The sequence below is a fragment of the Oncorhynchus masou genome, chromosome 14 (genome assembly GCF_036934945.1).
Source record: "Oncorhynchus masou masou isolate Uvic2021 chromosome 14, UVic_Omas_1.1, whole genome shotgun sequence".
In the NCBI taxonomy this organism is placed as follows: domain Eukaryota; kingdom Metazoa; phylum Chordata; class Actinopteri; order Salmoniformes; family Salmonidae; genus Oncorhynchus; species Oncorhynchus masou.
Window position 1 is genome coordinate 26,097,752 of NC_088225.1, and position 27,955 is coordinate 26,125,706.

General features: G+C 42.3%; 2 protein-coding genes across 2 annotated transcripts; both read right to left on the bottom strand.

The window, feature by feature from the left end:
- LOC135554640 (voltage-dependent T-type calcium channel subunit alpha-1I-like) lies at nucleotides 1-11,240 on the bottom strand. Its single transcript, XM_064987048.1, has 5 exons — nucleotides 11,088-11,240; nucleotides 8,633-8,770; nucleotides 6,173-6,359; nucleotides 2,025-2,293; nucleotides 1-1,657 (listed from the first exon to the last, which is right to left on the bottom strand). The coding sequence occupies exons 1-5, from the start codon at nucleotides 11,184-11,186 to the stop codon at nucleotides 980-982; spliced, it is 1,371 nt and encodes a 456-aa protein (XP_064843120.1). The 5' UTR covers nucleotides 11,187-11,240; the 3' UTR covers nucleotides 1-979.
- LOC135554641 (voltage-dependent T-type calcium channel subunit alpha-1I-like) lies at nucleotides 11,160-27,955 on the bottom strand. The gene is made up of 4 exons (XM_064987049.1): nucleotides 27,809-27,955; nucleotides 26,292-26,413; nucleotides 24,729-25,174; nucleotides 11,160-11,243 (listed from the first exon to the last, which is right to left on the bottom strand). The coding sequence occupies exons 1-4, from the start codon at nucleotides 27,861-27,863 to the stop codon at nucleotides 11,210-11,212; spliced, it is 657 nt and encodes a 218-aa protein (XP_064843121.1). The 5' UTR covers nucleotides 27,864-27,955; the 3' UTR covers nucleotides 11,160-11,209.

A 27,955-nucleotide genomic window follows, 5' to 3' on the forward strand; every position in this document is an offset into this window, starting at 1 on the left:
GTGACCTCTACACTACCTCTGTTCAACCTAGACCTCCTCACCCCTCTTCCACTATAACAACTCCTTCTCAGGTGACCTCTACACTACCTCTGTTCAACCTAGACCTCCTCACCCCTCTTCCACTATAACAACTCCTTCTCAGGTGACCTCTACACTACCTCTGTTCAACCTAGACCTCCTCACCCCTCTTCCACTATAACAACTCCTTCTCAGGTGACCTCTACACCACCTCTGTTCAACCTAGACCTCCTCACCCCTCTTCCACTCCACACACAAGGACCTGTAGCCTCCGTCTACCACAACAGATCTGGCTTCAGCCCTCCTACACCGTGACGTACATTCAGGCTCATCCTACACTGCAACGTACATACAGCCTCCTCCTACACTGTGATTTACAGCCACACTTAAAAATAAATAAAATCTGTTGGCTTGATCAGCTCAGTTTTGTTAGATATTCTATTTTTGCATTTTTAACTTCTGTGAAGCCGAACAAAAAATGAAAACAAACAGGAAAACAGGAACGACGTTCAAACAAAATGTTCTCGTTAGATCTCTGTCTCAGCTTGTCTCTGGCTACGTCTTCTATGTATATCTCCCTGATATGATGATGCAGCCCTCCTGGTCTGTCTCCTCCTCTGGGGGTCCTTCTCCTCCACAGGGGTGTGATGGGGGGTCCATCCCAGCCCCCCACACCCTCACCACAGGGGTCACACCTGTAATCCCCTTTAACCTTCCACCGTTTGACCTCTGACCCTCCACACCTGAACCACTGCCACATGGTAGCACAAAATGGGACAGGGGGGTCATAAACAAATATTTATAGAACAAGAGGGAGGGGTTTGGTTATAGGAATTCACGGGATTACATCACACGTTGTCAAAAACGTCAAACTTCTCTCTGCCTGAGGGGGACGGAGAGGAACAGTAAGGGGTTGATGAATCCTAATAGGAGCGATAGTAGACAACAAGGGATTCAGGCTTCATCTGTTTTTACTACAGGACCCTACTGTTGTTTGGCTTGAGCTTTTCCCCTTGAGGTCCGGCGCCTCTCCCAACTGTCCCTCCTCTCCTCTGCCTCCCCCACTCTCTCCCCAAGGGTTGGCCAGGAAGCCCTGATGGTCCAACTCCAACCCTAGGATCTGTCTCCCCTCCCCCCTCCTCGCCCCCTGATTCAAGCTCCCAGTGCTGTTGCATTTCTTCACCCCCGAGGGTGCCAGGGAGGCGGGCGAGAGCAACGATGTGAGCGACAGACTGCTTAGCGTCTCCGACAAGTGTTCGCTGTTGCCCGCCTGGCTAGAGCCACACCCCCCGATAGACAAACTGATCCCGATGCCCAGGTCCTCCAGGTCACATGGAACGGGGTCCATGGAGTCTTCCCGGGTGTAGCCGGGGCTGATGCTACCCCTGCCGCTGCTCTGGCTCCGCTGGTGGCCCCGAGTGGCCTGGAGGGTGAGGGCAGGGCCTGACGAGGGGCTGGGCCGCGGTCTCAGACTGGTGGGGTCCTCAGGGAGCGGGGGGCAGAGCAGGGGGAGAGGAGGGAGGGGGGACACCAGGTCTTGAGGGGGCGAAACACGGAAGCTGAGTCCTTCCTCTAGGGTGGTCTGGAGGCTGCCAACGGAGCTCCCCTTGGCCAGAGACGAGTCACTATGGGACGGGTACTGAGAGCAGAGCGAGAGGGGCAGGGTGGAGATGTGGAGTGAGATATTGTAATAAATAACAACATTAGAGTCAATGTTTGACTGACTACACTGTAGGCTGTGTAATGTGTACTGTACAGTCTGTTGGTTGCTCTGGTGGCAGTGTATGGGGTACAACACAAAAGGGTCATAACAGCACCAAACAGTGTGGCGGACACTCATTAAAGATAACAAGGGGGTGGACACATACATTTGCCAATCAGAGGGAAGCCTGAGGTTTGTGTACATTTCTCGATCTAACATTAGACCCTACAGGAATTACATTATGCAGTGTGTTGGTATCTGTTACATACAGTACATACAGTACATACAGTAGGCCAGGTCTTACCTGTGTGCAGAGCACCCGGCTGTGGGCTCCTTGGGAGCGCAGGGAGGACCAGGAGGCCGGGGAGGTGAGTCTGAGGCCCCGTGAGGGGCGCCCTACTCTGGCACTGGGGGGCGCCGGCAGGGCCGCTGCTGCCACGGGGTGGAAGAACTCCGCTGGCAGACGGATAAGAGCAGGAGAACCAGAGGCACTGGCTGCTCCTACTCTTCCTCCTCCTCTTCCTCCCTCATCTGATCCTTCTCCTGCCTTAGTGCTACTGCAGGAGGTGCCACCTGGAGACAGAGAGAAAGGCTGTAAGGCAGATATACTATTCCATCTAGATCCCGAGTGAAACACCACATAAATACAATCCATTTAGCCTGTAGGGATAAACAGTCATTACTGATATTGATGATTAGACTAACAAAGACCATGCAAATAATGCACATCATTCCAGGGAGAGCAACAATGCCACTGTACTGTACTGTGATGTCTGATTCACTCTATTCATGGTTGCACATTGCGTTACAATACTGTTCTGAAGATTCTATTTAGGCCCTGGTTCCGACTGAATGTTTTACTTAATAAGTTGTCAATTGGAGCTAATGAAGATGAATGAAGATTTAGTCTAAAGTAGGAAAACCTGTTGGCATCATTATGATGTTGCCAGATTGAATTAAGATGCAGTATAACTTTAGATAACTAGCTAAAATTGCAGGGCCAGGACCGGATTTTAGCTAGCTAACGTCGCTAGCTAATAGCAACATTGCCATCTCTCTAAAGTACACTTTACAACATGAAAATGATGGCAAAGATGTTTCCTACTAATTATTTGCCTTCTGTAGCAACGTCATAGTATTCCCAGGCCACTGTAATTTAGATTAAACAGTCATTAGGCCCCTTTCAGAATGACTGGGCATCACTCAACTTTCGGGCACCACTATGGCGGAGAGCCGCTTGAGAACGTGCATAACAATGTCATGATGCAACCGAGCGACGGAGGTGCAACCCATGAACACACTCTTCAAAAAAAATAAACTGCTATCTAGAACCAAAAGAGTTCTTTCAGCTGTCCCCAAAGGAGAACCGTTTGAGGAACAACCCTCTTTGGTTCCAGGTAGAACCCTATTGGATTCAATGTAGAACACTTTCCCCACAGGGTTCTACATGGAACCCATATTAGTTCTACCTGGAACCAAAAACGGTTCTACCTGGAACCAAAGAGGGTTATCCTATTGGGACTAGAGGTCGACCGATTATGATTTTTCAACGGCGATACCGATTATTGGAGGACCAAAAAATCCAATACCGATTAATCGGCCGATTAAATTTTTTTATTTGTAATAATGACAATTACAACAATACTGAATGAACACTTATTTTAACTTAATATAATACCTCAATAAAATCAATTTAGCCTCAAGTAAATAATGAAACATGTTCAATTTGGTTTAAATCATGCAAAAACAAAGTGTTGGAGAAGAAAGTAAAAGTGCAATATGTGCTATGTAAGAAAGCTAACGTTTCAGTTCCTTGCTCAGAACATGAGAACATATGAAAGCTGGTGGTTCCTTTTAACATGAGTCTTCAATATTCCCAGGTAAGAAGTTTTAGGTTGTAGTTATTATAGGAAATATAGGACTAGTTCCCTCTATACCATTTGTATTTCATTAACCTTTGACTATTGGATGTTCTTATAGGCACTTTAGTATTGCCAGTGTAACAGCATAGCTTCCGTCCCTCTCCTCGCTCCTCCCTGGGCTCGAACCTGCAACACAACGACAATTGGCACGTGAACTCTAGCTAGCCATTTCACTTCGGTTACACGAGCCTCATCTCGGGAGTTGATAAGCTTGAAGTCATAAACAGTACAATGCTTGACGCACAACGATGAACTGCTGTCAAAACGCTTGACGCACAATGAAGAGCTGCTGTCAAAACGCACGAAAGTGCTGTTTTAATGAATGTTTACGTGCCTGCTTCTGCCTACCACCACTCAGTCAGATACTTAGATACTTATATGCTCAGTCAGATTATATGCAACGCAGGACACGCTAGATAATATCTAGTAATATCATCAACCATGTGTAGTTAACTAGTGATTATGATTGATTGTTTTTTTATAAGATAAGTTTAATGCTAGCTAGCAACTTACCTTGGCTTATTGTTGTGAAAACTTGAAATCGACCCTAATTAATCAGCCATTCCAATTAATCGGTCGACCTCTAATTGGGACAGCTGAAGACCCGTTTTGGAATCCTTTTTTCTAAGAGTGAAGGACCAACCTGCACTGTGATGGGCTGGCTATGTACAGGTCAGCTTAGCTCAGCTCAGTTCAAATCAAATAAACGTTTATTGGTTGCGTACACCGATTAAAGATTTTATTGCAGGTTTGGCTCAATAATGTGAAAACATAAGATATACTTTACAGTGCCTTGCAAAAGTATTCATCGCCCTTGGCATTTTTCCTAATTTGTTGCATTACAACCTGTAATTTAAATAGATTTTATTTGGATTTACACAAAATAGTCAAAAGTCGTGAAAAAAAGGTTGTTTCATTCTTTTTTTAAACATTTTAAACAGAAAAGTGGTGCATGCATATGTCTTCCCCCCTTTGCCATGAAGCCCCTAAATAAGATCTGATGCAACCAATTACCTTCAGAAGTCATATAATTAGTTAAATAAAGTCCACCTGTGTGCAATCTAAGTGTCACATGATCTGTCACATGATCTCAGTATATATACACCTGTTCTGAAAGGCCTAGAGTCTGCAACAGCACTAAGCAAGGGGCACCACTAAGCAAGGGGCACCACCAAGCAAGCGGCACCATGAAGACCAAGGAGCTTTCCAAACAGATTAAGGACGAAGTTGTAGAAGCACAGATCAGGGTTGGGTATAACAAAATATCAGAAACTTTAAACATTCCACGGAGCACCATTAAACCCATTATTAAAAAATGGAAAGAATATGGCACCACAACAAACCTGCCAAGAGAGGGCCGCTCACAAACACTCACGGACCAGGCAAAGAGTGCATTAATCAGAGAGGCAACAAAGAGACCAAAGATAACCATGAAGGAGCTGCAAAGCTCCACAGCGGAGATTGGAGTACCTGTCCATAGGACCACTTTAAGCCATACACTCCACAGAGCTGGGCTTTATGGAAGAGTGGCCAAAAAAGCCATTGCTTAAAGAAGAAATAAGCAAACATGTTTGGTGTTCGCCAAAAGGCATGTGGGAGGCTTCCCAAACATATGTAAGAAGGTACTCTGGTCAGATGAGACCAAACTTGAGATTTTTGGCCATCAAGAAAAATGCTATGTCTTGCGCCAACCCAACCCCTCATCACCCCGAGAATACCATCCCCACAGTGAATCATGGAGGTGGCAGTATCATGCTGTGGGGATGTTTTTCATCGACAGGGACTGGGAAACTGGTCAGAATTGAGGGAATGATAAATGGCGCTAAATACAGGGAAATTCTTGAGGGAAACCTGTTTCAGTCTTCCAGAGATTTCAGACTGGGACAGAGGTTCACCTTCCAGCAGGAAAATCACCCTAAGCATACTGATAAAGCAACACTCAAGTGGTTTAAGAGGAAACATTTAAATGGCCTTGTCAAAGCCCAGACCGCAATCCAATTGAGAATCTGTGGTATGACTTAAAGATTGCTGTACAGCGGAACCGATCCAACTTGAAGGAGCTGGAGCAGTTTTTCCTTGAAGAATGGGCAAAAATCCCAGTGGCTAGATGTGTCAAGCTTATAGAGACATACCCCAAGAGACTTGCAGCTGTAATTGCTGCAAAAGGTGACTCTGCAAAGTATTGACTTTGGGTGGGGTGAATAGTTAAGCACGCTCAAGTTTTCCGTTTTTTTTGTCTTATTTCTTATATGTTTCACAATAAAACATATTTTGCATCTTCAAAGTGGTAGGCATGTTGTGTAAATCAAAAGATACAAACCCCCCAAAAATCTATTTTAATTCCAAGTTGTAAGGCAACAAAATAGGAATAATTCCAAGGGGGGTGAATACTTTTGCAAGTCATTGAATTAGTCCATATATATAATATAGAAATGTTGCTTTGTTTCCCAACCCCTCCGATATACACACATATATACAGCAATACACATTAGGCTGGAAAGGCTGGAGCAGAGGGTATGACTGGACTCACCAGGGCTGTGGTGGGATGGGGTCTTGTGTCTCTGATGGACCCCCACCTCCACCAGGAGTGGAGCCCCCTCCTCGGCTACTGAACTGTGGGCCCTGCACTGCCTCGACCCCCCTGTCTGGGCCTGGGTCAAGGAGTCCCCTCCTCCGCCAGCCTCCTCTGAGCCCTGGGAGTCACTGCCCCTCTCCTCCTGGGGGGAGAAAACACACATGTTGAGACACACTGTACCTGTTTATGTTGTCTGTTATTATAATTAAATGTGGAGTGGGGCATCATAGGGTGCAGTACTGCACTTCATTATTACTGAAGGGAGTGCGGCTAGCGTCCAAGCTCCTAGCCTGCTAGCATACACACTTAGTCTCTGAGGAAAAGAAGGAATCTCTTTTATCTAGAGAGATTCTTCATCTGCAATGGACTTCCTGGTTCAGATAAAAGTGTAATAAAATAAACGCTAAAAGCGATTCCCTAGGACCTCCATCTGGATATTACTATCAGCACTTCTGATTCAAATCCCTTCTAGATGACTGATTATGGCCCACATCAACCCTGGTAGCCATGTGTGCTATCTGGACACAGCCGGAAGGTCTCGGTCTCTCAATTCAATTCAATTTAAGGGCTTTATTGGCATGAGATACATATGTTAACATTGCCAAAGCAAGTGAACTAGATAATAAACAACAGTGAAATAAACAATAAAAATTAACAGTACACATTACACTCACAAAAGTTCCAAAAGAATAAAGACATTACAAATGTCACATTATGTGCAAATAGTACAAAAGGAAAAATAAATAAACATAAATATGGGTTGTATTTACAGTGGTCTTTGTTCTGCACTGGTTGCCTTTTTCTTGTGGCAACAGGTCACATATCTTGCTACTATGATGGCACACTGTGGTATTTCACCCAGTAGATATAGGAGTTTATCAAAATTGGGTTTGTTTTTTAATTCTTTGTGGGTCTGTGTAATCTGAGGGAAATATGTGTCTCTAATATAGTCATACATTTGGCGTGAGGTTAGGAAGTACAGCTCAGTTTCCACCTCATTTTGTGGGCAGTGTGCAACATAGCCTGTCTTCTCTTGAGAGCCAGGTCTGCCTTTCACAGCCTTTCTCAATAGCAAGATGCTCACTGAGTCTGTACATAGTTAAAGCTTTCCTTAAGTTTGGGTCAGTCACAGCGGTCAGGTATTCTGCCACTGTGTATTCTCTGTTAAGAGCTAAATAGCATTCTAGTATGCTTTGTTTTTTTGTTGGTAGTTCTTTCCAATGTGTCAAGTAATTATCTTTTTGTTTTCTTCTGATTTGGTTGAGTCTAGTTATGTTGCTGTCCTGGGGCTCTGTGGGCTCTGTTTATGAACAGACCAGTTTACTAAGGGGACTCTTCTCCAGGTTCTTCTCTCTGTAAGTGATGCCTTTGTTATGGAAGGTTTTGGAATCGCTTCCTTTTAGGTGGTTGTAGAATTTAACAGCTCTTTTCTGATTTGGATAATTAGTGGGTTACGGCCTACTTCTGTCTCTCGTGCTCGCTCACACACACACAACAGCTATGTCTTACTATTCTTGTGAGGTAAATTGAACCAATGAGCAGAGAATGAACCAGACCAGGAATCGGCGTCTTGGGAGAAACGTAAATACTTAACTTGAGTAATGGAGAATGTAACGATACAGAATTTAAAAAAAAAAAACAACAAACACCAGCACTCGAAACTCACACAGGGGAAACATGCAGGAAACTGAAATCAAGAACTAACAAAGGGAAACAGAAAACACACCTCTCTTACAGGGGAAACAATCATGAAATAATAAGACACAGTCCAATAAAAGTCTCTAGACCGCCCTCTGGTGCCAGGAGGAACCATGACACATAAGTATAGTACAATGTGTATAAACACACAATCCCCCACCCCCACACACTCCTACTAGCATCAAACAACTAGAGGGAAGGATAACGCACAGGGAGGGATGGTAGGAAGATAGCGAGGGATGGGGCAGACAGAGGTGTAATTGCCGGAGGGGGGTAAAGGAAAGGGAGGAACGATGTAGTAGAGGAGAAAGAGGAAGATAGCCCTCACAGTCCAGAGGGGAGACAGTGGACTGAATGGATTTCAATTCCTGAAGGTCTTTGTACAGGAGATTAGAGCTTCAGCAAGATTCAGGATTTATTCTTATGCCCCTGGAACTTTGTGCCATGCTTCCTTTATTGGAATGCAAGTATTCATTCTGTACTGGAGACCAAGGGAACCCACTGTCCACCCCCTCTATCACTTCATCCTCAGACCTGGGTTCAACTAGTATTTAACATATTATTTTCTAAAGTGCAGACCTTGTCTTATTGGTACTGCAGGATGGCTAAAGCATGCTCAAAACTATTTGAACCCAGGTCTGCTACCCAGTCCCACGTTTTAACCCCCTCCATTGTCCTCCAAAACACCCTTCCCATTTATAACCCCTCCATCTCTACCTTTCCCTCCCGCACCAGCAGCTGGTGGACACTCTGGTCGTCCAGGCTGAGGTCATCAGGTAGGGCCGGAGACGACGACTTGTCTGACATTTGGTCTGACCTCAGAGATGCCTGCTCTATCTCTGCCAGCCGGATCTGCTGTAGAGGGGGAGGAAGAGAGAGGAGGAGAGAAGGAGAGAGGGGGGAGAAGGAGCGAGAGAGAGGGAGAGAGAGAGAAGGGGGAAAGAGAGAGAGAAGGGTGGGAGAGAGAGTGAGAGAGAGGGGGAGAGAGATTGAGAGGGGGAGAGAGAGGGGAAGAGAGACGGAGGTGGAAGGAGTGATGGAGGAAAAAAAGGGGGAAAGGGAAAGTGAAGGAGAGAGAGAAAGTTATCTAAAACTGAGAGAGAGAATGGACACATAAACCAGAGACAATTGAAATCCAATGGGGTGAGGGAGGGGGCCGTTATATGAACATGTGCCTGTGGGTGAGTGAGACAAAGAGATTCATAAAGAGAGATTCACGGCTCATATACAGCAGTAAATTACCACTGCAGTATGCCGGAGGCAAGAGGAGAGCGGGAGGGAGGAGGGGAGAAGGAGGGAGGAGGGGAGAGAGAGGTAGGGAAGGGGGGGATAATTAGAAAAAGGGAGCAAGACAGAGAGAGATAGAAGGTGGTGAAAATAGACTGGGAGAATGGAATGTGTTCAGAGAAACAGAGATAAAGGCCCCTGATGCTGTCAGGAGAAGCTTAGGGCCCCAACTATCACAAGTCCCTTGTTAGGTTGTTTCCAGACAGACCCTGTAAACACTACACGACCAAAAGAATGTGGACACGTGCTCGTCGAACATTCCAAAATCATGGGCATTAATATGGTTGGTCCCCCTTTGCTGCTATAACGACCTCCACTCTTCTAGGAAGGCTTTCCACTAGGTGTCGGAACATTGCTGCAGGGACTTGTTTCCATTCAGCCACAAAAACATTAGTGAGGTCGGGCAATGATGCTGGGCGATTAGGCCTGACTTGCAGTCGGCGTTCCTATTCATCCCAAAGGTGTTTGATGGGTTGAGGTCAGGGCTCTGTGCAGGCCAGTCAAGTTCTTCCACACCAACCTCTGCAAACAATTTCTCTATGGACTTCGCTTTGTGCACGGCGGCATTGTCATGCTGAAACAGGAAAGGGCCTTCACAGAATTGTCTAGAATGTCATTGTATGCTGTAGTGTCAAGATTTCCCTTCATTGGAACTAAGGGGCCGAGCCCGAACCATGAAAAACAGCCCCAGACCCTAATTCCTCCTCCACCAAACTTTACAGTTGGCACTATGCATTGGTGCAGATAGTGTTCTCCTGGCATAAGCCAAACCCAGATTAGTCTGCTAAATGGTGAAGCATGACTCATCACTCCAAAGAACGCGTTCCACTGCACCAGTGTCGGCAAGCTTTACACCACTCCAGCCAACGCTTGATATTGTGCATGGTAATTTTAGGCTTGTGTGCAGTTGCTCGGTCATGGAAACCCATTTCATGAAGTTTCTGACGAACAGTTCTTGTACTGACGTTGCTTCCAGAGGCAGTTTGGAACTCGGTAGTGAGTGTTGCAATCAAGGACAGATGATTTTTACGCGTTACACACTTCGGCACTCGGTGGTCCCGTTCTGTGAGCTTTTGTAGCCTACCACTTCGCGGCTGAGCTGTTGTTGCTCCAAAACGTTTCCACATCACAATAACAGCGCTTACACTTTACTGGGGTAGCTCTATCAGGGCTCTATCAGGGCAGACATTTTACAAACTGACTTGTTAGAAAGGTGGCTGAAATAACCGAATCCACAAATTTAAGGGGTGTCCGCATACTCTTGTATATATGGTGTATGTCTTAATGCACCAAGGCATGCCCACTGTCCCCTTAAAATAGGTTTAAATAAGAATCAGTGTTGCTGTTGTCTCTCCATGCCCTGGGGCACAACAATCACACACACACACACACACACACACACACACACACACACACACACACACACACACACACACACACACACACACACACACACACACACACACACACACACACACACACACACACACACACACACACACACACACACACACACACACACACACGATAGCTGGAGGACAGACACAGACGTCAGGATAGAGAGAGAAAAAGAGGGAGGTAGTTTCATGACATGATAAATCAGAGATGGGTGGAGCATGTAAAAGAGGAGGAGAGGACAGATTGACAGCATCTGCAGTCAGGCAGAGAGGAACAGTGACAGGTGAAGAGGTTCAAATCCCAGTTATTACTTTCCAGAGTGGTCCGTTACACTTTATCATTGTGATGGACACAACTAGCAACAGGTATAGTGTGTGTGTGTGTGTGTGTGTGTGTGTGTGTGTGTGTGTGTGTGTGTGTGTGTGTGTGTGTGTGTGTGTGTGTGTGTGTGTGTGTGCGTCTACATATGCATGGTTCATGTGTTTACCTCTAGTTGTGGGTGGCTCTTACAGTCCTTCCAGACAGGAGAAGAGGTAGAAGAGTAGTGATGGAAGACAGATCCAGAGAGGTTGTCAATCATCAGCATCTCTCCTTCAAATGAGTCCTTAATCAGCAGAGACACACTGTCCAGCCACTGACTCTCCTGGAACACACAGTTATTACTTGGTTAATAATATCATATCCTGGAACATATAGTTATTACATTGTTCATTATATCATATCCTGGAACACATAGTTATTACATGGTTCATTATATCATATCCTGGAACACATAGTTATTACATGGTTCATTATATCATATCCTGGAACACACAGTTATTACATGGTTAATGATATCATATCCTGGAACACATAGTTATTACATTGTTCATTATATCATATCCTGGAACACATTTATTACATGGTTCATTATATCTACACCTAGTAACATCTACACCTAGTGACATCTACACTTAGTGATATCTACACCTAGTAACACCTACACCTAGTAACACCTACACCTAGTTACACCTACACCTAGTTACACCTACACATTGTAACATCTACACCTCGTGATATCTACACCTAGTAACACCAACACCTAGTGACGTCTACACCTAGTAACACCTAGTTAACATCTACACCTAGTAACATCTACACATAGCTACATCTACACCTAGCGACATCTACACCTAGCGACATCTACACCTAGTGATATCTACACCTAGTAACACCAACACCTAGTGGCATCTACACATAGCTACATCTACACATAACGACATCTACACCTAGTGATATCTACACCTAGTTACACCTACACCTAGTAACACCTACACCTAGTTACACCTACACATTGTAACATCTACACCTAGTGATATCTACACCTAGTTACACCTACACATTGTAACATCTACACCTAGTTACACCTACACCTAGTGACATCCACAACTAGTCACACCTACACCGATTGACATCTACACCTAGTGTTATCTCCACCTAGTGATACCTATACACCTAGTTACATATACAACAACTAGTAACATCTACACCTAGTGACATCTACACCTAGTGATATCTACACCTAGTTACACCTACACCTAGTAAAACCTACACATTGTAACATCTACACCTAGTGATATCTACACCTAGTAACACCAACACCTAGTGGCATCTACACAAAGCTACATCTACACATAACAACATCTACACCTAGTGACATCTACACCTAGTGACATCTACACCTAGCGACATCTACCCCGAGCGATATCTACACCTAGTGACATCTACACATAGGGGCATCTACACATAGCGACATCTCCACATAACGACATCTCCACATAGCGACATCTCCACATAGCGACATCTACACATAGTGACATCTCCACATAGCGACATCTCCACCTAGTGACATCTACACCTAGTAACACCTACACCTAGTAACATCTACACCTAGTAACATCTACACCTAGTGATATCTACACCTAGTGACATCTACACCTAGTGACATCTACACCTAGTGACATCTACACCTAGTGATATCTACACCTAGTAACATCTACACCTAGTGACATCTACACCTAGTTACATCTACACCTAGTGACATCTACACCTAGTGATATCTACACCTAGTAACACCTACACCTAGTGATATCTACTACAGAAGTAGCATTAAAACATTACACATTCAAATAGTGACACCAAAACTGGTTATATTAACTGGTTACATTAACTGGTTATATTCACTGGTTATAATAACTGGTAATATTCACTGATTATATTAACTGGTTATAATAACTGGTTATATTCACTGGTTATATTAACTGGCTATATTACTCCTTACACTGGTTATATTAACTGGTTATAATAACTGGTTATATTAACACTGGTTATATTACACTGGTTATATTAACTGGTTATAATAACACTGGTTATATTAACTGGTTATATTAACTGGTTATATTACCTATATTAACTGGTTATAATAACTGGTTATATTAACTGGTTATAAAAACTGGTTATATTAACTGGTTATATTAACTGGTTATATTAACACTGGTTATATTAACTGGTTATATTCACTGGTTATATTAACTGGTTATAATAACTGGTTATATTAACTGGTTATATTAACTGGTTATATTAATAATAACTGGTTATATTAACTGGTTATATTCACTGGTTATATTAACTGGTTATATTAACTGGTTATAATAATTAACTGGTTATATTAACTGGTTATAATAACTGGTTATATTAACTGGTTATATTAACTGGTTATATTAACTGGTTATATTAACTGGTTATATTAACTGGTTATATTAACTGGTTATATTAACTGGTTATATTAACTGGTTATATTAACTGGTTATAATAACTGGTTATATTAACTGGTTATATTAACTGGTTATAATAACTGGTTATATTAACTGGTTATATTAACTGGTTATAATAACTGGTTATATTAACTGGTTATATTACCTGGTCACACTATTATTTCAGAGTTAAGCTATGGCCATAGCTAGAGTAACCCAAGGAGACCCAACAGCATGAAAGAGTTTCCACGCAGAGACAAATCTGTGATACATGTCTCTATTAGATGTTCAATAGCTAAATGAGATAACCGTTTAGGGAGCTGGCAGACTGTTATTACATTAATACAATGAAGTAGTAATCTATCTAAACTTCATTATATCATTTTCTATCTTGAATCTCATCAGCAGAATAGTTGTTCTGTAATACTTCTTCTGTGCAATTAGATTGACTGGACAAATAGTAAAAAGAAAAGCAACTGAACTGGCCACATATTACCGCACCTGCTGTGCTTTCTACAAGTGTTATTTTCACTAAGAAAATCTATAATTCCTTGTGTTGATAATGGCACCTTGATAGCGGTGCTTTCATTGTTTCCCCTAGAGCCAAAACACTAACAGTTTCATAACAATAAAACATTCTAAAACACGTTCAGAGAAATCTGAAATCTGATTGTCTGAAATGCCGTTGAAAGACATTCACTAATACCAGATAACCACACAGGCAGAGATAGAGTCGTCACTATTTGGCCTTGTCACAAAGGACAGAAGTTCCAAACACTAACATGCTGCTCTTGTCCATTCTTGCATGCCCATCTAGTGACTATCCCCCTGTGCTTACATGGCCCATCCATATGCTCTTCTCTGCAGAAACATTCCCCTAAAAACATACAGCACTAAGAAACATTTCCCTAAATACATACAGTACTAAGAAACATTACCCTAAATACATACAGTACTAAGAAACATTTCCCTAAATACATACAGTACTACCATAAATACATAAGTACTAAGAAACATTACAAATACAGTACTAAGAAACATTAAATACCAGCACTAAATACATTACACTAAAAACCCTAAATACAGTACTAAGAAACATTACCCTAAAACATACAAAGAAACATTACAAATACATACAGTACTAAGAAACATTTCCCTAAATACATACAGTACTAAGAAACATTACCCTAAAAACATACAGTACTAAGAAACATTAAAATACATACAACTAAGAAACATTACCCTAAATACATACAGTACTAAGAAACATTACCCTAAATACATACAGTACTAAGAAACATTACCCTAAATACATACAGTACTAAGAAACATTACCCTAAATACATACAGTACTAAGAAACATTACCCTAAATACATGCAGTACTAAGAAACATTACCCTAAATACATACAGTACTAAGAAACATTACCCTAAATACATACAGTACTAAGAAACATTACCCTAAATACATACAGTACTAAGAAACATTACCCTAAATACATACAGTACTAAGAAACATTACCCTAAATACATACAGTACTAAGAAACATTACCCTAAATACATACAGTACTAAGAAACATTACCCTAAATACATACAGTACTAAGAAACATTACCCTAAATACATACAGTACTAAGAAACATTACCCTAAATACATACAGTACTAAGAAACATTACCCTAAATACATACAGTACTAAGAAACATTACCCTAAATACATACAGTACTAAGAAACATTACCCTAAATACATAAACTAAGAAACATTCCCCTAAATACATACAGTACTAAGAAACATTACCATAAATACATACAGTACCATTAAAATACATACAGTACTAAGAAACATTTCCCTAAATACATACAGTACTAATAAACATTAACCTAAAAACATACAGTACTAAGAAACATTACACTAAAAACATGCAGTACTAAGAAACATTTCCCTAAATACATACAGTACTAAGAAACATTACCCTAAATACATACAGTACTAAGAAACATTTCCCTAAATACATACAGCACTAAGAAACATTTCCCTAAATACATACAGTACTAAGAAACATTACCCTAAATACATACAGTACTAAGAAACATTACCCTAAACATACATACTAAGAAACATTACCCTAAATACATACAGTACTAAGAAACATTACCCTAAATACATACAGTACTAAGAAACATTACCCTAAATACATACAGTACTAAGAAACATTACCCTAAATACATACAGTACTAAGAAACATTACCCTAAATACATACAGTACTAAGAAACATTACCCTAAATACATGCAGTACTAAGAAACATTACCCTAAATACATACAGTACTAAGAAACATTACCCTAAATACATACAGTACTAAGAAACATTACCCTAAATACATACAGTACTAAGAAACATTACCCTAAATACATGCAGTACTAAGAAACATTACCCTAAATACATACAGTACTAAGAAACATTACCCTAAATACATACAGTACTAAGAAACATTACCCTAAATACATGCAGTACTAAGAAACATTACCCTAAAGACATACAGTACTAAGAAACATTACCCTAAATACATACAGTACTAAAACATTACCTAAATACATTACCATTACCCTAAATACATACAGTACTAAGAAACATTACCCTAAATACATACAGTACTAAGAAACATTACCCTAAATACATACAGTACTAAGAAACATTACCCTAAATACATGCAGTACTAAGAAACATTACCCTAAAGACATACAGTACTAAGAAACATTACCCTAAAGACATACAGTACATAAAAGAAACATTACCCTAAATACATGCAGTACTAAGAAACATTACCCTAAATACATACAGTACTAAGAAACATTACCCTAAATACATACAGTAATAAGAAACATTACCCTAAATACATACAGTACTAAGAAACATTACCCTAAATACATGCAGTACTAAGAAACATTCCCCTAAATACATACAGTACTAAGAAACATTACCATAAATACATACAGTACTAAAAACATTACCCTAAATACATACAGTAATAAGAAACATTTCCCTAAATACATACAGCACTAAGAAACATTAACCTAAAAACATACAGTACTAAGAAACATTACACTAAAAACATACAGTACTAAGAAATATTTCCCTAAATACATACACTAAGAAACATTAACCTAAAAACATACAGTACTAAGAAACATTACCTAAATACATACAGTACTAAGAAACATTTCCTAAATACATACAGTACTAAGAAACATTACCCTAAATACATACAGTACTAAGAAACATTACCCTAAATACATACTAAGAAACATTACCCTAAATACATACAGTACTAAGAAACATTACCCTAAATACATACAGTACTAAGAAACATTACCCTAAATACATACAGTACTAAGAAACATTACCCTAAATACATACAGTACTAAGAAACATTACCCTAAATACATACAGTACTAAAAACATTACCCTAAATACATGCAGTACTAAGAAACATTACCCTAAATACATACAGTACTAAGAAACATTACCCTAAATACATACAGTACTAAGAAACATTACCCTAAATACATACAGTACTAAGAAACATTACCCTAAATACATACAGTACTAAGAAACATTAACCTAAAGACATACAGTACTAAGAAACATTACCCTAAATACATACAGTACTAAGAAACATTACCCTAAATACATACAGTACTAAGAAACATTACCCTAAATACAGTACTAAGAAACATTACCCTAAATACATGTACTAAGAAACATTACCCTAAATACATACAGTACTAAGAAACATTACCCTAAATACATACAGTACTAAGAAACATTACCCTAAATACATACAGTACATTACCCTAAATACATACAGTACTAAGAAACATTACCCTAAATACAACATTACCCTAAATACATGCAGTACTAAGAAACATTACCCTAAATACATACAGTACTAAGAAACATTACCCTAAATACATGCAGTACTAAGAAACATTACCCTAAATACATGCAGTACTAAGAAACATTACCCTAAATACATACAGTACTAAGAAACATTACCCTATATACATACAGTACTAAGAAACATTCCCCTAAATACATGCAGTACTAAGAAACATTACCCTAAATACATGCAGTACTAAGAAATATTACCCTAAATACATACAGTACTAAGAAACATTACCCTAAATACATACAGTACTAAGAAACATTACCCTAAATACATACAGTACTAAGAAACATTACCCTAAATACATACAGTACTAAGAAACATTACCCTAAATACATACAGTACTAAGAAACATTACCCTAAATACATGCAGTACTAAGAAACATTACCCTAAATACATGCAGTACTAAGAAACATTACCCTAAATACATGCAGTACTAAGAAACATTACCCTAAATACATGCAGTACTAAGAAACATTACCCTAAATACATGTAGTACTAAGGAAACAGGGTCATAGGATGCTAAATCCACAGGCTCCATTTATTCTTTCTTTTCAACAATGGAAAAATCCAGTAAAGTGTAAGCGTCAGTGTTATAGTTACATAAACTGCAGCCGTTGTCTAACACTGCTAACCCACATATACAGTAACCCACATACACAGCCAATCACCAGCCAATGTTTTACATGTAGAAGGCAGCTGTTGTTTAAAAGTGTTTGCCATTCGCAACAGGTTATAGTCCTTGCTCAGTCTAACTATGCCTTCATCGTTACCAAAATGAAACTGGCTTATAAAATATATCTACAGTATACGTATATAACTATGGCTGGGAATTGCAAGGGACCTCAAGATAAGATATCATCACTATACTTAGGTGCCGATACAATATGTATTGCTCTTCTCATGATTCTATCTGTATTGTGATTCGATACTGTAATTCTTTGGCGATCCGATGTTCCAAACATATTGCTCACCATATATCTGCTGCAGAGGGACAAGAGAGAGACATGAGAAAATGAGCTTTCTTTAATCAGTCATGGAAATAAAATGCTCAAAACAAATTGTCTCCCTATTTAAAAAGAAGATAGAGAACAAGGTATGAAGGAAAAATAGAGTGGAGTTTTGGTGCAGGTACAGCCAAAACAATATATCAATACGATAATATCCCGATATGTAACTGTATCGATTTATTCCCCATCACTATACATTATATAACAATAGACTACATCTATACAGAGTCCAGATATTCCTCAGTGTGTGTGGGTCGTTAAGAACAGCACTGGAGTAGGCCCTGAATGACTGTGTTACGAAATAGCAAAGGAACACATACACGGACACCCATGTACATGCACGCACACACCCACCACGCATGCACACGCCTGAATGACTATGGCTGAGTCCTAATAGGTTGATAATAAGGCCATTTCTATTTTTCTAGACAACAATAGTGCTGGCCACCTGGTGAGAACATGCACCCTTCAGTTAATCTCTCTCTCTCTCTCTCTCTCTCTCTCTCTCTCTCTCTCTCTCTCTCTCTCTCTCTCTCTCTCTCTCTATATATATATATATATATATATATATATAGAGTCCCATTTTGTTTGTCAATTAGGGTGTGCAGGATGAATACATGGTTTGTTGTACGGTAATTTGGTAAAAAGCCAATTTGACATTTGTTCAGTACATTGTTTTCATTGAGGAAATGTACGAGTCTGCTGTTAATGATAATGCAGAGAATTTTCTGCTGTTGCTGTTGACGCATATCCCACAGTAGTTATTGGGGTGAAATTTGTCACCACTTTTGTGGATTGGGGTGATCAGACCTCGGTTCCAAATATTGGGGAAGACACCAGAGCTAAGGATGATGTTAAAGAGTCTCTCTCTTTCTCTGTTTCTCTCACAGAGAGATCACCACCAATATCATTATCTGGGTCATTCCACAAAAAGAGTGCTTTTTGCATACCTTTCCTAGAAATTGTGCACCAATATTGAATTTTAAAAGCCTGTTATATTACATGAAGTGTGTCTATGAGTCTTTTTTATAGTCACAAACAGTGAAGACCAGTAGAATCCACAGGGTCTAGAATAACAAGAATACTGTGTATAAAACAGGCACGAGTCTATATATAACGCATTCTGCCAGGTCTGGAATCCCATTACAAGTGTCACAGTAAAGGAAACACCTGCCGTAGTGATGTTGTGAATTGTATTGCCTTAAAGGTGTAAACATTGATTTCTCATCATGGCCATTTCCTTCAGCTCCCCTCCAATCACTTAGCATCACCTCTCCTCTTTACTTCTCTCTCTCTCCACCTTTCCCTCCCACTCATGTCGTTCACTCTCCTCCAGATCTGTTTCTATTTACCTCTGTGTTTTCTCAATAATTCCTGCCTCCACACACGCCACACACACACACAATTGTAGCTGTTGTCAGTGAATAAATTGATTACATCACCCAGGGGAGAGGAGAGCAGACCAAAGAAGCTCCCTCCCTCCCTCTTATTAAGTTATTCTGTCAGCCAACATAAAGCTAAAAATGGCTCCTCAGTAAAGCCAAGTTTAGTTCTGTAAAGGTAGAACAGATCGTAGCAGGCAGCCGGTGAGTCATCCGTGTGTGTGTGTGTTTGTTTGTGTTTGCCATTACATTATGATTAGGTTTTTAGTAATCTCACTGTGTGTGTGCTTGTTGGTGTTTATGTCTTCCAGGGCTTTGTGTTTGTGTGTGCACACTGACGGGTTAATATCGGAAGTCCTGAGTTTGAATTGAAAAGGTGATAAAATGCACGGTGCAGTGTGTGTTTGCTCGTCTACCTCGCCACAGAAGACTGACAACAAGGGTTGCCATGGCGATGGAGAGCGCCAGGCAAATTCACTGTGAAAGGTGCAGCTAGTTGAAAATGTATTTCAATGTCCCTCTCCCTTCAACTCCCTAAAATCACATTGTTCTTTCATCAGCATCTATTTCAGGGGTCCCAGGAATAATATCCAAACCCCTTTGAGATGTTTTCATCTGTAGAAACCAATAACATAACCCTGAATGAGAGTAGCTGTGTTTTTCTGAAGTAGTCTGGGCCACGGCCACGTTCTAGTGTAGGTCCCAAATGGCACCCAAATTCCCTGGTTAAAAGTAGTGCACTATATTGGGAATAGGGTGCCATTTGAGACACACTATGGGTCACGGTGACATTGTACTGAATCTACATTATGACCTGTTCAGAGATTATGTCTGTTATTTGAATACCCGGGCCGACAAGATTAAACATCTCTCTCCCTCTCCTTCCCTCCGTCTCTCTCTCTCTCTCTCTCTCTCTCTCTCTCTCTCTCTCTCTCTCTCTCTCTCTCCCTCTCTCTCTCTCTCTCCCTCCCCATCTCTCTCTCTCTCTCATCTCTCTCTTTTCTCCCCATCTCTCTCTCTCTAACTCTCTCTCTAAGGTATATAATATATAAAGTGAAATAAACAATAAAAATTAACAGTAGACATCACACATACAGAAGTTTCAAAACAATAAAGACATTACAAATGTCATATTATATATATATACAGTGTTTTTACAATGTGCAAATGGTAAAGGACACAAGATAAAATAAATAAGCATAGATATGTGTAGTATTTACAATGGTGCGTGTTCTTCACTGGTTGCCCTTTTCTCGTGGCAACAGGTCACAAATCTTGCTGCTCTGATGGCACACTGTGGAATTTCACCCAGTAGATATGGGAGTTTTTCAAAATTGGATTTGTTTTCGAATTCTTTGTGGATCTGTGTAATCTGAGGGAAATATGTCTCTCTAATATGGTCATACATTGGGCAGGAGGTTAGGAAGTGCAGCTCAGTTTCCACCTCATTTTGTGGGCAGTGAGCACATAGCCTGTCTTCTCTTGAGAGCCATGTCTGCCTACGGCGGCCTTTCTCAATAGCAAGGCTATGCTCGCTGAGTCTGTACATAGTCAAAGCTTTCCTTAATTTTGGGTCAGTCACAGTGGTCAGGTATTCTGCCGCTGTGTACTCTCTGTGTAGGGCCAAATAGCATTCTAGTTTGCTCTGTTTTTTTGTTAATTCTTTCCAGTGTGTCAAGTAATTATCTTTTTGTTTTCTCATGATTTGGTTGGGTCTAATTGTGCTGCTGTCATGGGGCTCTGTAGGGTGTGTTTGTGAACAGAGCCCCAGGACCAGCTTGCTTAGGGGACTCTTCTCCAGGTTCATCTCTCTGTAGGTGATGGCTTTGTTGTGGAAGGTTTGGGAATCGCTTCCTTTTAGGTGGTTATAGAATTTAACTGCTCTTTTCTAATTCTGCTCTGCATGCATTATTTGGTGTTCTACGTTGTACACTGAGGATATTTTTGCAGAATTCTGTGTGCAGAGTCTCAATTTGGTGTTTGTCCCATTTTGTGAAGTCTTGGTTGGTGAGCGGACCCCAGACCTCACAACCATAAAGGGCAATGGGCTCTATGACTGATTCAAGTATTTTTAGCCAAATCCTAATTGGTATGTTGAAATTTATGTTCCTTTTGATGGCATAGAATGCCCTTCTTGCCTTGTCTCTCAGATCGTTCACAGCTTTGTGGAAGTTACCTGTGGCGCTGATGTTTAGGCCAAGGTATGTATAGTTTTTTGTGTGCTCTAGGGCAACAGTGTCTAGATGGAATTTGTATTTGTGGTCCTGGTGACTGGACCTTTTTGGAACACCATTATTTTGGTCTTACTGAGATTTACTGTCAGGGCCCAGGTCTGACAGAATCTGTGCATAAGATCTAGGTGCTGCTGTAGGCCCTCCTTGGTTGGTGACAGAAGCACCAGATCATCAGCAAACAGCAGACATTTGACTTCAGATTCTAGTAGGGTGAGGCCGGGTGCTGCAGACTTTTCTAGTGCCCGCGCCAGTTCGTTGATATATATGTTGAAGAGGGTGGGGCTTAAGCTGCATCCCTGTCTAACCCCACGACCCTGTGTGAAGAAATGTGTGTGTTTTTTGCCAATTTTAACCGCACACTTGTTGTTTGTGTACATGGATTTTATGATGTCGTATGTTTTACCCCCAACACCACTTTCCATCAGTTTGTATAGCAGACCCTCATGCCAAATTGAGTCGAAGGCTTTTTTGAAATCAACAAAGCATGAGAAGACTTTGCCTTTGTTTTGGTTTGTTTGGTTGTCAATTAGGGTGTGCAGGGTGAATACATGGTCTGTTGTACGGTAATTTGGTAAAAAGCCAATTTGACATTTGCTCAGTACATTGTTATCATTGAGGAAGTGTACGAGTCTGCTGTTAATGATAATGCAGAGGATTTTCCCAAGGTTACTGTTGACGCATATTCCACGGTAGTTATTGGGGTCAAATTTGTCTCCATTTTTGTGGATTGGGGTGATCAGTCCTTGGTTCCAAATATTGGGGAAGATGCCAGAGCTAAGGATGATGTTAAAGAGTTTTAGTATAGCCAATTGGAATTTGTTGTCTGTATATTTGATCATTTCATTGAGGATACCATCAACACCACAGGCCTTTTTGGGTTTGAGGGTTTTTATTTTGTCCTGTAACTCATTCAATGTTATTGGAGAATCCAGTGGGTTCTGGTAGTCTTTAATAGTTGATTCTAAGATCTGTATTTGATCATGTATATGTTTTTGCTCTTTATTCTTTGTTATAGAGCCAAAAAGATTGGAGAAGTGGTTTACCCATACATCTCCATTTTGGATAGATAATTCTTCGTGTTGTTGTTTGTTTAGTGTTTTCCAATTTTCCCAGAAGTGGTTAGTCTATGGATTCTTCAATTACATTGAGCTGATTTCTGACATGCTGTTCCTTCTTTTCCGTAGTGTATTTCTGTATTGTTTTAGTGATTCACCATAGTGAAGGCGTAGACTCAGGTTTTCCGGGTCTCTATGTTTTTGGTTGGACAGGTTTCTCAATTTCTTTCTTAGAATTTTGCATTCTTCATCAAACCATTTGTCATTGTTGTTAATTTTCTTCGGTTTTCTATTTGAGATTTTTAGATTTGATAGGGAAGCTGAGAGGTCAAATATACTGTTAAGATTTTCTACTGCCAAGTTTACACCTTCACTATTACAGTGGAACGTTTTACCCAGGAAATTGTCTAAAAGGGATTGAATTTGTTGTTGCCTAATTGTTTTTTGGTAGGTTTCCAAACTGCATTCCTTCCATCTATAGCATTTCTTAATGTTACTCAGTTCCTTTGGCTTTGATGCCTCATGATTGAGTATTGCTCTGTTTAGGTAGACTGTGATTTTGCTGTGGTCTGATAGGGGTGTCAGTGGGCTGACTGTGAACGCTCTGAGAGACTCTGGGTTGAGGTCAGTGATAAAGTAGTCTACAGTACTACTGCCAAGAGATGAGCTATAGGTGTACCTACCATAGGAGTCCCCCTCGAAGCCTACCATTGACTATGTACATACCCAGCGTGCGACAGAGCTGCAGGAGTTGTGACCCGTTTTTGTTGGTTATGTTGTCATAGTTGTGCCTAGGGGGGCATACGGGGGAGGGAATGCTGTCACCTCCAGGCAGGTGTTTGTCCCCCTGTGTGCTGAGGGTGTCAGGTTCTTGTCCGGTTCTGGCATTTAGGTCACCACAGACTAGTACATGTCCCTGGGCCTGGAAATGATTGATTTCCCCCTCCAGGATGGAGAAGCTGTTTTCATTAAAATATGGGGATTCTAGTGGGGGGATATAGGTAGCACACAGGAGGACATTTTTCTCTGTTAGGATAATTTCCTTTTGAATTTCTAGCCAAATGTAGAATGTTCCTGTTTTGATTAATTTAATGGAGTGAGTTAGGTCTGCTCTATACCAAATTAGCATACCCCTGAGTCCCTTCCCTGTTTCACACCTGGTAGTTTGGTGGATGGGACTACCAGCTCTCTGTAACCTAGAGGGCATCCAGTGGGTCTGTCTCCTCTATACCAGGTTTCTTGCAGGATGACAATGTCTGTATCTCTCTCTCTCTCTCTCCCATCTCTCTCTCTCTCTCTCCCTCTCTCTCTCTCTCTCTCTCCTCCCTATCTCTCTGTCTCTCTCATCTCTCTCTCTCGCTGTCTCTTCGTATCGTCCCTGGCTCCTTTGTATTACATTATGAAAGGTTGAGTGAACCAGCAGACAAACTGAGTTAAACAGGACTGATGGGCTGTCAGTCTAAAACACTGAGGATGTCAGAACGGGAAGGAGACTAAATGTCTCTGATTATCTTTCTGTCTCCTCTGTCTTTTCTTGTTCTTGTCCTCTCTCTCCCTGTCATAATGACCTCAACCTTACGTCTATGTACTACACACGGGTGTGTCAGACTGTTTATATGTGTAATTCCTGTAATATGAAATAGAAAGACAAATAGACAGAAACAGACAGACCCATACGGACAGAAATGTATTCATCCATCCATCTCACCTGTGCAGGAGAGTAGGGATCACGATTGTTCGGATCTTGCAGTGTTCCTGGATGCGTCGTTGCCACGTGATGATGCATATTCCCCCCGGAGGAACTGCCTGGGACTCCCATCCCTCTATCCACTCCTCCTCCAACTCCCCCACCTCCCCTCCACCTCCTCCTGCTCCTCCACCTTTTTTCCCTCCTGCACAGACTCCCTCCGGCCCCATGCAGCATAGGGCCCCCGTGGCCAGCTCCAGCTCAATCTCAGCGTCCATCTCCGCCTCCTCCTTGGCCTCCTTGTTGGAGTCGTCCAGGTGCTTCATCAACACCGCCACCACCACGTTAATCAGGACGAACTGGGCCGTCAACACAAAGGACACAAAGTACATGGGAGAGATGAACTGCAGGCTGGGGTTGCAGGAGTAGTCAGGCCCGTAGTCCGGAGGGCACTCCCTCAACGTGTCCTAGGGAGGGGAGGGAAGGTGGGAGGGAGGAGAAATAGGAGCAGTCTGTTAGGTCCAGCCATGAAGTCCTGCTAAGACATTATAACATTTACACAATTTAGCAGAAGCTCTTATCCAGAGCGACTTACATTAGTGAGTGTATAGATTTTAATACTTTTTTCATACTGATTGTCCGTGGAATCGAACCCACAACCATTTGAGCTACACAGGACTATACAGAAACAACACGTTCTAATGAACAACTTCATGAACAAGAGCTAAGCTTTCCAACTTGAAACAAAGATATCAATGTAAGACTTTTGTGAGCAAATTGACCTGTCATATACTAACTGTAAGACATCCAGACATGAGCTGATTCTAGTCTCCTCTCTCATTTGTTTTGACCTTTTCACTGTGTAGTCTCAAGTGTTTCCTTCTTCCCCTCTCCCCTCTTTTTCCTCCCTCTATCCCTCCCTCCCCACTCTCTAGTCAGCACAGTGGTGATTCACTCTCGTTCTCTCTTCCCCCTCCCTCGTTCCAGACAGTTTGCATCCAACACATCTCCAGGTAAAAGGCAGTGAAAGCTCACAAGGTCTCATCAGTAGTAATCTAGCAGAGGTGATTACAGTTCACCACTTCAGCTGAGAGGTAGCGGCTGTGATCCTCACCCGCACCTCTACAAACCGCTGAGGTGTTTTTATGGTGCGCCCCTGTCACACTCCATAATGCGTTGAGCGTGGGGGGGGGGGGGGGCGACGGTGAAATGGGAGTGGGACACATTCCCCTATTTAAAAAGGCCATCTTTACAGAGGATATACAGAGCTGTGACAGGTCTGGTTATGGTAGCGCTCAAGGAGAGGAGGATTGGAATGGTCTTCTTAAGCAGCAGGACATAGGCTTGGGGTCTGCCCTTAGGGCCAGAGGGCTTGTAATTACTCTGAAACTTCTCTGCAGCTAAGAAGCCAGGCACCAAATACCAACCACAGACATCAAAATGAGAACTGAATAATACAACCCAAATAGCAACACATTTAAACATGGTAATCCAAGTCATTTTGGGTTAAAGTATCAGATGATCAACTCTCTCATTTATTGTAATAAACACTCCATAGAACACCATGTAGGAGTCCATCCATACCTTCATGATCCCATTCCAGTTGTCCCCAGTGGAGACCTGGAACAGAGTGAGGAAGGCCATGCCAAAGTTCTCAAAGGTAGCATGGCGGCTCATCCCCTCACATGGGTAGTCCTCGTTACACACTGGGAGAGGAGAGTGGGGAGGGAGGGAGGGATGGGGAGGGAGGGATGGGGAGGGAGGGATGGGAGAGGAGAGTAGGGAGGGAGGGAGGGATGGGGGAGGGAGGGATGGGGAGGGAGGGATGGGAGAGGAGAGTAGGGAGGGAGGGAGGGATGGGGAGGGAGACATGGGGGAGGGAGGGATGGGGAGGGAGGGAGGGGAGAGGGAGGGATGGGGAGGGAGGGGGGAGGGAGGGATGGGGGAGGGAGGGAGGGATGGGAGAGGGAGGGATGGGGAGGGAGGGAGGGATGGGGAGGGAGGGATGGGGGAGGGAGGGATGGGGGAGGGAGGGATGGGAGAGGAGAGTAGGGAGGGAGGGATGGGGAGGGAGACATGGGGGAGGGATGGATGGGGGAGGGAGGGATGGGGGAGGGAGGGATGGGGAGGGAGGGATGGGGGAGGGAGGGATGGGAGAGGAGAGTAGGGAGGGAGGGAGGGATGGGGAGGGAGGGATGGGGAGGGAGGGATGGGAGAGGAGAGTAGGGAGGGAGGGAGGGATGGGGAGGGAGACATGGGGGAGGGAGGGATGGGGAGGGAGGGATGGGGGAGGGAGGGATGGGGAGGGAGGGATGGGGTGGGAGGGATGGGAGAGGAGAGTAGGGAGGGAGGAATGGGGAGGGAGACATGGGGGAGGGAGGGATGGGGGAGGGAGGGATGGGAGAGGAGAGTAGGGAGGGAGGGAGGGATGGGGGAGGGAGACATGGGGGAGGGAGGGATGGGGAGAGTAGGGAGGGAGGGAGGGATGGGGGAGGGAGACATGGGGGAGGGAGGAATGGGGGAGGGAGGAATGGGGGGAGGGAGGGATGGGGAGGTAACAGAGAGATAAGGGGAGAGAGAAACAAATAGAGAAAGATAGATACAGAGAGGGGGGAACAGGGGGATAGACGAAGGGACAGAGGGAGAGATAAAGATGCATGAAGAGAAAATAACAGTTTATATAGAGAACATTTATCTGTTCAGTCCTCTTAGAAACCAACAACCAACAACAGCAGACGTGGTTGTTTGCTCCGGGTCTTAAAGCTGTCTTGGCTGATTGTTTACACATCTCTCTCCTTACTGCAGTTGCATTTGGCTCTAATCCTTTGCTCAAAACTGATGGGATGAGAGATGACCTCCAGCAGACCTGACTAGAGTCCATAGAGAGTGTGACAGTTTGAAGACTAGCTGATGTGTTATTGTTCTCCTGACTAGTCTCCTTGATACTTCTTGGTTCTGGCTGCGTCCAGATACTTAACTACAAGTCCCTTTTTAATTCTGTCTTGGCTCTGTAATCTAACAGGATTGGATATGTACAACTCTGAATGTGGCGCGCCATTGGGAATGCAGGGTTTTGTTCCAGCCCATCACTACCAACTCACCCAGTTCTCCAAACAGCTCAACCCCCAGTGCTGCATAGATGAAGAACAGGAGCATGAAGAGCAGGCCCAGGTTCCCCACCTGAAACACACATAGGAACAGTAGTAGGAACTGTTTCTGCTCTACATTCTCTTTTGTATTGAACCGTT